This window comes from Planococcus citri, chromosome 3, assembly GCF_950023065.1.
Source record: "Planococcus citri chromosome 3, ihPlaCitr1.1, whole genome shotgun sequence".
NCBI classification, from domain to species: domain Eukaryota; kingdom Metazoa; phylum Arthropoda; class Insecta; order Hemiptera; family Pseudococcidae; genus Planococcus; species Planococcus citri.
The window spans coordinates 62,553,597-62,566,293 of record NC_088679.1 but is presented as its reverse complement, the minus strand read 5'-3'; the positions used below and the strand labels follow the sequence as shown (position 1 = coordinate 62,566,293).

Genomic DNA, 12,697 nt, shown 5'->3' with positions numbered 1-12,697 from the left:
CGAGCCCTGCTTATCTCTAATTGACAAAACAACTCGAATTTGATCATTTTCATAGGTAATTACACGTAAATCATAATTTTGCCAAAAACAACACTGATAAGAAAATATGTAAATAATACTTTCACCCTAGCCAAATAACCCACCATATTAAGGTGCCCGTTCTCAAAGTCCTATGCAGTTTTGAAGATCATAACTGCATAAGTTGTATGGTTGAGTAATGTTGCCAACTTGAAATTTTCAACCCAAAAAAAAAAAAATCAGAAGTAGCTAATCTGAGTTTTTGTTTTTGTTTTTCTAAGTGAAAATGTTATGTAATCTTGAAGGTAAGTTCATAAACTAATAAATCAATGAAAACCTCTTGTCTTCTTCATTCAAACCCATGTTCATTTCATCTTATCGATCGCTTCTACGATCAGGAGCTTTGATTATAGCCTAATTGGTAAAGTGAGTTCCAAGAGAGTGCACCTAATAACGTCCACATATCTTTTATCACAGCTGCTGGTCCAAGTACGTAGTGATCGAAAAAATAAAACAAGTACATATTCGGAAAGAGGAAAAAAAGAGCTCTTCTATGATGTATTTGAATTTCAATTTACTTTCATGATGACAAGATACTTCCGATTTTAAATATGATGTATATATGTGACGCGGCATACGAAAAGGTTACCCCAAGCAAAAAAATCAAAAAGGTAGTTTTCGATAAAAATGCGTTTTAAGTGTTCTACTGTCAATTTTACATGAAAATAGCAAATGAAAAAAAATCCATTTTTTGGTCGGGGTAACCTTTTCGTATGCCGCGTCACATATGTTACTTGTTTTTGGTTTGATTTTCAATTAAATTACTAACTACGCTGCAAATTCGGACTGTGCAAAGCAAGAGTCACCCTCTAGCAGAAACAATTTTTTGCTTTGCTTTTTCAGATGTCCGTTTATCCGGCACTGGCTTGTGAGAAATGCAGGTACATATTTATATATTCTCATGGACAAAGCATGGTTTTAATAAGTTTTCTAGGTACATAGTTAAATCTCCAAAAGTGCTCCATTTTGAGAGATTTTGATTTGAATTTTTGTTTTACTCATAAAATCAGCTTTAAAATGATGTATGAAAACTGTAATTTAATCAGCTCTGAATAGTGTTTCTTTAAAATCGTAAATAAGATGAAAAAATGTTGTTATCTGTGTGTTACCTTTTGAATTCTTACTTCAATCAGAAGTAAAATGTTTGAATATTGATTGAACAAAATGCATGTTCTTTTCTTTCAATTATTTTATAAATTCATCGAGGGTCACCCCTCTTGAAGCCAGTTTCGGCCGGAGATGCGTTTCTTAGAAGTGGCTACATAATCAAATATGGAGAGACAAAAGATGAAGCATTTGATGAACATAAAATCATTCAATAACAGCTGTTGTTGGACTTTATCTCCAACAACGTGATATAAAAGCTGCTCCTCTTCGGATCAAAACCTGCCTAGTAATACCCCAAGACACAGAAGAAGACACTGAAATACAAAGCTCTTCATGTACCTGTGTAGGAGGGGAAAATGGAAAGTGCAAACACTCCGCAGCAATTTTCATACCACTTTCGCGGTTTGTGAAGTCATTTTATAATTTATAACTTGAGAGTTGAGACTGCTTCTCCCACTTTGCAGCCAACAGAATTAATTTTTGTAAGAAACTGAATTTAAAGTCTTAATATTAATACAATATCACGATCGACGATTCATATCACAATATAACAAATAAAAGAAGCAGGTAAGCCATTATTTGAGCAGATGGAAGAACTCCGAGGAACAGAAAACTCAGAGTAAATTTTCGCGAGACACTCGCGAATGAAAGACTAAACATGCTCTAAAGGCCAGATATCGATGTCACAGGGCCGGGTATGTTCGCATAAAAGACGAAATTTTAAACGGAAGGGTTCCTGTAAAATTAGTATGTTATTTCATTTTTTTTTTACTTTTCCATCATTTGTTAAGTTTATAGTTTGTTCTTACCACTCAGGTGAATATGTTTTGTTAGATAACTAATGTAAAGCATACATACTGTACGAAGAGCTTAATCATGGAAAAATCTCGGTGGAATACAATCCGAAACATTGTAACCATTCCATTGAAATTAAACATTTACCATTATCGTCCAACGATAAAGTTGCAATTATTGCTGGTAGGCATATTATTCAATTGCTGATGTTTTGCTCCATTGTATTGATATGTACCTATACGAAGTGCTGAGTGTTTTATTGAGTACTTAAGTGAGTAAAAGGCATTCAAACATTGTAATCATTCATTTCATTCAACAGTAGATTGACAGAAGGCGTCCCTTTGAATCGAATTCTTCAAGATGTTCGTAAAACCTTGACTGATTCTGCTGTGACTAGAATTATGCTCATCGCTAGACATGAACTGCATAACATCGCAGCTGAATTCAAAATTTCGTTTCAAGAACGATTATCCACTATAAACGTTGTGAGTGTAGATATGCTGCTTGATGAATATTACGAAAAATTCAAAGGAAGATAGTCCTTTTAGATACTATAAAAAACAAAATGTCGAAGATCGAGAAGGAGTATTTGATAAGAAAGATATACTGTTCGTGATCATGGATCCTATTCAAATTCAAGTGAGTTCATTTTGAAATACATATATTTAATTTTACTTCGAAATACTTTTGTACCTATGTACTTTACAAAATATTCAATCAATTTTTTGTTTAGCATTTAAAGAAATTTGGCTCGGAGAAAATTTGTATTGATTCAACTCATTCAACAACTGATTACGATTATCAGCTTACTACACAGTGTACACACCTACACACTCTTGGTTGTAAACGACTTGGATATGGGTGTCCCAGTTGCATATGCTATTTCAAATAACAAGAATGCTTTGTTTATCAAGAAATTTTTCGAAGTTATTAAAGAAAATGCTGGTGTCATCACTACAAACACATTCATGTCTGATGATTGTCCAACTTATTTGAATGCGTGGAAAGAGGTTTGTTTGTAATTCTGTGCATTACTTTTTTCTTTTCTGTTTTTTTCACTTCCCTTTCATGAATAATTCGTTTTGTAGGTAATGTGAACACCAGAAAATACTTTACTTTGCATTTGGCATGAGGACAAAAACTGGAGGAGAAATCTGAATAAAATTTCATTACTTCTTTTTGGTAAGGTGATATTTCAAAAAATTATTCATTATGACGTTTTTTTATTGGTTTAAGAAAAACCTTAGCTCCGATGTTGTCGATATTTGGTTCCATCGGAAGTTAATTTCTATAAATAATTGCTACGTAATCAACGTTTTTTTTTCGTGTTATCGATTACTGTTTTTGAAAAATACAGATTATAAAATACTAAATGTATATTATGTTCTTTCTAAATTTTGCAACTTTTCAGTATTTCATAATTTATACCTACTAGACATCCTGCAGATATTTCAAATTACGGTATGCATTAAAAACAGCTGGGCATCTTCTGTACATTTTCTACTTTACGATTTTACATTTATTTTTGCAAGTCCAACCGAACATAACCGAACACATGTGTTATCAGATGACTGCATTTTGCGTAAATTTATTCGTAACATGTAATGTTCTTGTTCATTTCAGGATACTTAATCACCGACTGCAAGTTTCGTGAAAAAACAGCCTATATTTTCCTGTAATTATAATTTTTTACTTTGTGTTCATCAATATGTATCTGTTTTTTTGATTATTTATAATTCTAGAATTTTTGGGTTTATCAATGTAAGTATGTGTGTGGTATGTATATTAATTTCGTTTTGTTCCTATTGTCTTGTTTTAAAGTGATTATTTTATAATTCTGGCTCCAAATCGTACCTACTTACTCTTCACTAGGAAAAAAGTCGCGTTTTCCGCTGATATTTTCAAAACTAACAATCGAAAAGACACCATCGTTTTTCACGACAGTAAGTAAATCGCGTGGGACACAATTCGACCCCTACATACTCTTTCTCGAATACAATATAATCTTCTTAGGTAAACACTCCTCAACGAGGGGGAAAAAATCGAAAAATGCATCACAACTACCCTCCTTTAAAAAAAGCCAACTTCTACGTACAGGTTAATTCGAAGACAACGCCGAGTCGTTACGTTCAAATTCTATTCAAACTGCAGGGGTAGCAATCTTCATACAATATTAGTACGTGGGAGAAGACAGTATAGTAACCAGCAAACAAAAACTTGACAACTTGGAAATAGTACTGTCGTTTGTTTCCACAAAATGTACTTTGTATTCTCTCGAACGAAATAATATAATCGCCATTCGAGGTCTGGCTGAGAAAATATCATTTTCGAGGCAGGAAAAAAGGGTCAACCGTTTGTGACAAATGATGACGTCTTTTCTGGACATGTTGGTCGTATACATGGCCAGCAAAAAATACTCCATTGAAACGAGAGACGTCTTGTAAGCGTATAAAGAGGTTTAAACTTTCTAAGAACTTTTTATAACTACATATATGAAATTTCCCTTATGATTTTGTTCGATCCTTCATTCCCATTTATACATCTTTCACAAATACGCACCTTTCAAATTAGGATGAAAATGTTCTCAGGATAATTGCTAATATTATGTAAATACTAAATACGTATCAATTAATACATTTTATGAATTATTTTCTTACCTTGGAATGGATGAATTCAGGTGCTGCGTATAGTAGAAAATTGACAAGACGCTCATGAAGAATAAAACGAAGATGAATCTTCTGACGGATAAATTTTTATGCAGGTGAACGTATCCGAAACTCGAACCGATTCTAATATGTGACCGAAAATTAAAGAAACGGCCAAACGACGAGTACTTTTTCATTATAATAAAATTATTTACTTTTTAACAAAAAAAAAATAATAATAATAATAATAATAAATCTTACGAAATTTAGTATCACAGAGTAGAAAAGGGCGAGGGGGGATTGATATTTACAAATCGAAGTAACAACGAATAATATATACGTAGAAAGGGGACAAAAAACCACAACGCGATAAAAAAAATTAAAATTAAAAACAAAAAAAAGAACAAAAATAATGGCACGAAACGATAACGAAATCTAATGGAATGTGATGCGGCGATAAAGTTCTGCAAGTTTTTTTTTCAACGACGATAATCTCGACTATCTGTCGATTTTCATATCTGTACGCCACTTGCTATGTTTCCACACGCAATTCGTCCGTCTAATGGCACAAATATTGGCGGATTTTTCCAATACCATACTGGATGTTTGGAATGGTAACTGAACCAGCGGCAAAACAAGTCGAAACTTTTATGAATTCTTCTTCGTCATCGTCGCAAATCCGGCCATAATTATTCGTATTATACATAGCTGCCGAAGATTCAATGACATAAAACCAGCGGTGGTGTTGTTTTCAATGCTGCCTTTCGAGTAGGGTTGTCTTTTGGGAACTATAACAGAAAAATCAACGAAAAAAAAATTACAAAATTTTTATGGGATGATGATTTTTTTAGGTTTTTTTGAAGGACATGAAACTTTCTCATAAGTATTCCCACATCCGGTGATGGCATTACTCGTGTTACGTAAGTCGTAGGTGGTCATGCTCGTGACACTGCGAAAGTGCGAAAAGTCAAGATTCTCCTCAACAGAGATGACGAAGCGATGTGTCATGGGAGGGGGAGGGGGTAAGACTGAAATTCTACTACCTTTCCCTGTGAAGAAGGACTTTATGGACAGATTGCTACTATCGTGAATCAGACCCCCAGTGTAGTTTGGCACATTTTCCAGAGAAATTGTTTCTATCCTATGCGGCTGGGTTGGATAATTATATCATTGGGTTACGATTTGGTGGTATTGTTTATCTCCTATTGAGAAGGAGGCGGGAAAATCCGATGCTGGGACGAAAGAAAAATACGAGAGCAGCTAGTATTTGTCCTCATATTTATAGAATTCCTCAGAGATATTGTTTCTGTTCAAGTAACTCATGACTGAAATAATGTGGTTTCAGCACAAGAAAAACTGTAAGTAAATGGATCCGACAATCATATTCGAGTAGTAAACTAATCGTTTTAGTGTCGAAAAATTGACATACTTAATTATATTCTACCTATGGAATACGATAATTATTCTTATTGAGTTTTTTGTGTTTTATTCTAATCTTAGTATCTTAGCAACGTTTTGCTATTTTATTCTATCATAGTTTTTAGTATCTTAGTCTTAATCCTTTCTTGAAGTCTTCAACTTCAACGGGGGGAGTATGTTGTAGCGATTTATTCGTTTTACTTAGTTAGGGGTAGTTTTATGCCTGTGTTGTAGCAGCCCTGATGGTCGCGCTGTCAACTGGTTCTACACTTACATTTTAGCTTACTTTTTTAGTCTTAAAAAATTACAAATACGTTCGTTGCAATTGTAAGCGTAAATATACGTTAGCCTACGTTTTGTTATTTCAAAACGTAACTATTTATGCCTTATTGGCAAATTATTAAACATACATAATCTTAACAGGAAGATGATGAAACTGAGCATGTAACGGTACACCCTGATATGAGCGAAGTCTGCAAGTACATACAAGTCCTTCACCACAAAAACGTACAAGCAAACAAACGAGTAGATTAGAAGGGATCAAATACTGTCATTGGCTCAAAAAATCTTCACCAGCATCATGGCAGTCGATTCTAAATCAGACCAATTCAAATCCGGTCTGTCAAGAAAAGAAAGAAGACAATGAGTGTGAAGCCTTTGGGAAATTGGCTGCAAGGACACTAGAAAATTCCGTTGCTTTCTGCCAACATTACCTCGATCTCATCAATCATAGGAAGAGAATTGCCGAATAGCACCGCCGCTTCAGATGAACGGGTGCCAACCATAATAAGGATTCATGTCTATTCAATTGCCAGAAATGACATCAGCCCATCATGTGAGTGGAGTTCATTCACACGTTCTGTGTTTTGCATAATTTAGGTAAGTTAAGTAATCAGTTAAGATTTGGATGCTTTAGAAGCACCTCAAGAACAGAATGAGCACGAATTAATTATCGAAGAAGTTTTTTGTACAAGCAGATGACGTGACGGCTGAAAACTTATGATTTATTAGTTCCGGAGTTGATCCATGGAGGTGAAATCAGGCCTTCCTCATCTAAAGAAGTATCTGATGTGAGGAAGTCTTCATCCACATATCAGTTACATGATTTACTTGCTATTACAATGTTTGAAACGAGCTATTTGTTTCAATAAGTAATTTTAAATTAAAGTCTGAAGAAAATAAGTAAATTGAGACTAGTAAACTGTTAAATAATTACAGTTGAATTAGATGAGTGCAATGAGGTGGTAATGATAAGAGAATAGGTAACAGTAGTATTTGGGCCACTTGGGGGAATTGCCTGAGCGTCCGCTAAAACTCCACGCGCCCAGTGTGTTAATACTTATGATTTTTGATAGCCTAACTAGATAGATTTAAATTATACTAATACTATTGTTTTTTTTTTTTTTTTTTTTTATAGAAATGAAAGTTGTAGTGTACTAATTGAAGGAGAAGGAATTGAAAGTTGCACTGATGGAGAAGAAACTGTGAACGTTGTCACTGAGTGAGAATAAATCATTTAAGTGTTAGGCCTAAACTGAAATATAGTGATATTTTTTAATTTTTATAAATTTTCAATTTGTGGTTTTTTTTACAGAAATGAAAGTTGCAGTGCACTAATTGAAGGAATTTCATGTTTTGAGGGTTGTGGAATTGAAAGTTGCACTGATGGAGAAGAAACTGTGAACGTTGTCACTGAGTGAGAATAAAAATCATTTTTAAGTGTTAGGCCTAAACTGAAATATAGTGATATTTTTTAATTTTTATAAATTTTCAATTTGTGGTTTTTTTTTACAGAAATGAAAGTTGCAGTGCACTAATTGAAGGAATTTCATGTTTTGAGGGTTGTGGAATTGAAAGTTGCACTGATGGAGAAGAAACTGTGAACGTTGTCACTGAGTGAGTAAGAGTATAAATCATTTTTAGGTATTAGGCCTAAACTAAAATATAGTGATATTTTTTAATTTTTATAAATTTTCAAATTTGAATTTACTTTTTTGTATAGTGAAACTGTTTCCGATAAATCTATGGAATTTGATGAGTATAATTTACCAAATGAGAAAATTGAAAAAAACCACAGATATCCTACTCCTGAAGTGGTCCCAGATCCTTTGCAAGTTTTATTATTATAATTCTTCTAAATTTCAATTTTAATTAATTTTTTTCTCCTTAGGATATACGTACATAGATACCCCCAATAGGTATTATGCGTATGGCGATCCTTCACAACAATGGAAAATTGCCAAGGGTGCTAGAAGGTTGGATATATAAGAACAAGAACCCTTCAATGATGATATGTAAGTATAATAATTGAAAAACTGAAATTTTTTTCAAGTTGGTTAATTTGTATTAGATATTATTTTAAGGTTTATTTTAATCAACTTTTTTCAAGTTGTAAACTTGTAATTTCAACTTTTCTTTTTATTATTAAATAATAACAATTTGTTTTAATTAGATACCTAAGTAGTTAACTTGTATTGTTAAGTATTTGATGATTTATTTTAATAAACTTTATTCAAGTTGTAAACTTGTAATTTCGACTTCTAATGTATTTTAATCAACTTTTTTCAAGTTTTAAATTAGTAATTTCTACTTTTTATCTTTTTTGTTATTAAAGTAATCCACAAAACCCCTCAAAAACGGTTGAGAAAATGAATTATTTTCTTATCAAAATTAAGGTTCGTATTTTTCAAAAATACTCGTATGAGGCCACGTAAATAATGACAAGAGCTTTGTAACGTAATGTGAAAATAGTAGGCTATTTTGTTCGGTTGTTTTTTCGCGTATTTTCAAGTCAAATTTGTTTTCATTTGCTGCCATTGTTCAGTTATTATTCGAGTTGATCGTATCAAAAGTTTCAGCGTATCTACGTTGTTTATTTTCAAGTTCTTTTGAACTTGTAATTTTTTTGTTAAATATTTTTCAAAAATAAATTAAAATATTTCGTTTCTGTTTTTGTATGTAGCAAAACGTAACAAAAACTGTCCGGAATTATCCCATTTCTCGGTACTTAGTTAATATGTGTAGTTGAATTGGCGTTAATCACCTCACAACTATTTTTATGTTGTACTTTCTCAATTTTTTTAAACTACATACCTTCTACACCCTATAGCAACCTAGAACCTACTACCTATCAAAGTTTCCAAAACAAATAGTTCGTGATTAATAGGTACCAATAATAGAGAAAATTACGCAATCTACTATCCCAATATCAAATTAGTAATTTACAAATTACATAGCTAATATAATAACTAAGTACCTGCCTATTTACCCCTCTCCTTCCATAATATAATGAACCTAAAGAAAAAAACGCAGGTAATATCAATCAATATAAGGAAAACCTAGACCACAACAGCTCGAAAATACATCAAGTACAACTAGAACACTGGCAACGACGACGACGAAGACGTCAACGAACCATCAAATCGTTTCAATTATTCAATTTACAAATAAATAATTCCACCATACATATAATGTATATCGAGCTATATTTTTCATCGTCCAACTGCCGCCCCACATGTACCTACGTATGTATGGTAAGTAAAGGTATAAAAAACACACGCCACGACATCGTATCCTAACGTGACTTTTTAGCTCTTTAGACAAATCGACGACTAGTAGGACGACCAACATTGAGCATAGATATACCTACCTAATACGTTATTTTTTATACCGCTATCTGAGAATATAATACTCCGCATAAATTTACTGGTATACCTTTTTTTTAGCCGGTATCACATATGTAGGTACATTCGTAGCAAACCATAAAGTACATACACATACCCTTATAAAATGGATACCGCATATGCACCCACCTGCCCAGCCAGTGAAAATAAACTCTAAACTTACCCAAGATATACTATGTACGAGTACGTTTTGGAATTAAAATTCGCATCATTTTTCAAACATACCTACGTATGACGTAGTATTTCGCAACCGGCGCTGGCGTATCTTTTTTGGCTTCGGGTCGTAGGGAATTTTTCATAAAAATTAAATGATAACGTTTTGTTTGTGTTTTAATTTAAATGCACATACTGCCGCCGGAAGGGATTCGGGGACAAAGGAAGAGAATATGGAGGGTGATGAAGGAGGGGGTAGGAATGAAATTCGTTCTTATGGAAAGAACCTACTCGCTGGTGTGTTTGATTTTTCAAATATGTACCTACATTTTTATGATCCTATTTTGAACTTGTCCATAGAGAAAAAAAATTATTGAAGGGATATAATATTATTTGTGTTTTTCTACAGGATGCCGAACAACATGCATGTTGTCATACATGTTGGATTGTCTGGATGCTATGATTGCTCTTCATACCAGGTATGAAAACTAATTAAGTTGGTTGGCTGCATGTTTGACGGAATTCGGAGCAGCCCTCAATTCTGTCAAACTTGTGCCTATCAACAGCAGGGTGCGCATGCGCAAAACATACAAAAATAATTATCAACTGTGATAACAGATAGCATTTTTTTCCAGTTTTGTTTTATTGTTTTTTCGTTTTTTCATATTGTTTTTTAAATTTAAAATTGAAAATGACGAAATGTTTTGTGCTTGAGTTCATCGAAATATCAAAAGTGCGGATGATCGGAACAAACGTTCAGCTGCATTCGAGCTGATGCGGCAAAAATTATCAGAAAATCGGTCCAAAAATACAGAACCAACCATGGACGATGCTAAGAAAAAAATTAATGCTCTGAGGTCAGCATGGAAGAGGGAAGATAGAAAAATTAAGCAATCGAAGGTTTCAGGAGCGCATGGTGAAGTATATGTGCTCACATTGCGCTCGAATTTGTCCTTGACCAAGAGGAGCCCCGAAGTAACGTTTCGAACATGGGTGGACCAGTAAGTGACTGCCAAAAATGAAAAAATTATAATACTGTGTATTCAGTCATTTTAGTTCTGTTCATTCATATTTTCAGGTTCATATTGAAACCCTAAGCCAGACACATTGGGACACAATTCTCAAACTGGACCTCACTCTCCGGTCCGACTATTGACCATAATACTCAAGCTGCTGCAGCACCTCATGGAGCAGTAAGTTGACTGCTGAAAATTGTACAATTAATAAATGTAGGTATATGTATCTCATTTCAGTGTATTCATTCATCATATTTTCAGGTTGCAATTAAATTGAAGAGAACAATTCTGAAAGTAGTTCTGGTCCAGGAACATCCTCTCAACATACCCCAACGCCAGCTAAAGCTGTGGCTAAATCCAATTCAAAGTTTGTTAATCCCTACACGCCTGATTGAAAAAACAAAGCCAAGCGAACTGCAGAAGATGACATGGTAAATGCATACATCAAAAAGAAAATGGAAGAAAACCCTGAACCAGAGAGCAGATTTGCCCTAACTGGAAGGAATTAGGGAATCCAATTGAGCCAACTTGATGAAAATCAACAAATTTTTGCAGAAAAATTAATCAATGATGTGATGTTTCAAGGTAAATTGAAACAACTTGATTCAAGTTGTACTGTGGTGCGAATTGCTGAATCTTCAACAGTGCGAATTGTTGAACCTTCAGCACTTGCAGCTAATCAAGATCAAGCACTAGCCTCTCAGTATCGACTGAAAAAGCTTTCAAAAAAAAAAACCGAGCACAACTGGTATCCAACCTCAAGCTTCATCTACATCCACACATTCAGCAAAACCAGATCAATCAGTAACAATAACAAATGAACATGGGAAAATCCCTCAGTATTTCGATCCAGTCAGTGTTGACATTTCAATTTCCTTCGCGGAATTTAAATTTATATCACTCCAAATGTGCACTGCAGGAGGATGCTATAATTACTGTAATTCTTTTTTAAGATACATATTTATTATGTTCCAAAAGTGCAATAAAGAAGTAAGCACTTTTTGATTCGCGTAATTATTATGTTCCAAAAGTGCAATAAAAAAGTAAGTACTTTTTAAATCAGTTTTCAATTTTCATCATTAAATTTTTTTGTTGGTTCAGAGCGTTAAAAAACCGCTATTTTTATTCCGGTTCGGTTCCGGTTTCGCTTCTTTGAATTTTTCGTAAGTTGCTCCATGTTTCGTTCCGCTCAACAAAAATTCTCCCAAAAGTTAAGGGTTCAGCGTTCCGGTTCCTTCCGCTCCCCAACACTGATTTTGGGCAATACAAGGAGTAGGTCTAGGTAGTACCGTACGTTCACCTGCGAGTAAAATTCAACCACGTTCAGCTCGTGAATATAATTTTAGAAAATCTCGTATCAGCATCTCGGTGCGAAAACGTCTCGAGACTCGAGTACGAGAACAACAAATTGCCAGCAAAAGTGAAAATTTAATTTCCTTTCTGGCGAATATTTACGTCACTGGCGATTATCTTGATTTGTCGCGTGAACTGACACGATGAGAAATCTCGGCTTCCTTAGCATACATATATTTGACTTCATTTCCGAATATTTCCACATACGAGTGAAATACCCAACTGTTCTTACTCGTAGAGCAGATCACCCAACACAGAAGGGGTGTATGGTGAATGAATGTCAATTGTCAACGCTTCAGATTTGGATTTAACTTCAAAACTTTGTTTTTTTCATACATAGTTTTATTTTGTTTTTTTTTCTCAATTCTCAAGTCTCGAACATTTAATGATTGCATTTTTTTATTTTTATTTTTTTTTTTTGCTGATTAATGCAACTGGTTTGAAGCGC

At 33.9% G+C, this 12,697-nt stretch overlaps 1 protein-coding gene and 1 long non-coding RNA gene across 5 annotated transcripts in view; one reads left to right on the top strand and one right to left on the bottom strand.

Moving 5' to 3' along the window:
* Positions 1-12,697, bottom strand: part of sfl (N-deacetylase and N-sulfotransferase sfl) — a 169,767-nt gene that overhangs the window by 32,730 nt on the left and 124,340 nt on the right. For all 4 annotated transcript variants that reach the window (XM_065359066.1, XM_065359065.1, XM_065359067.1 and 1 more), the window contains one exon: positions 4,638-5,413. In XM_065359066.1, coding sequence (XP_065215138.1) covers positions 4,638-4,822 — 185 coding nt within the window. In that variant the 5' untranslated portion in view covers positions 4,823-5,413. The remainder of the gene's footprint in view (positions 1-4,637; positions 5,414-12,697) is intronic.
* Positions 7,502-7,934, top strand: LOC135841862 (uncharacterized). The gene is made up of 3 exons (XR_010558003.1): positions 7,502-7,545; positions 7,639-7,740; positions 7,839-7,934. It is a non-coding gene; the product is annotated as an uncharacterized LOC135841862 (long non-coding RNA).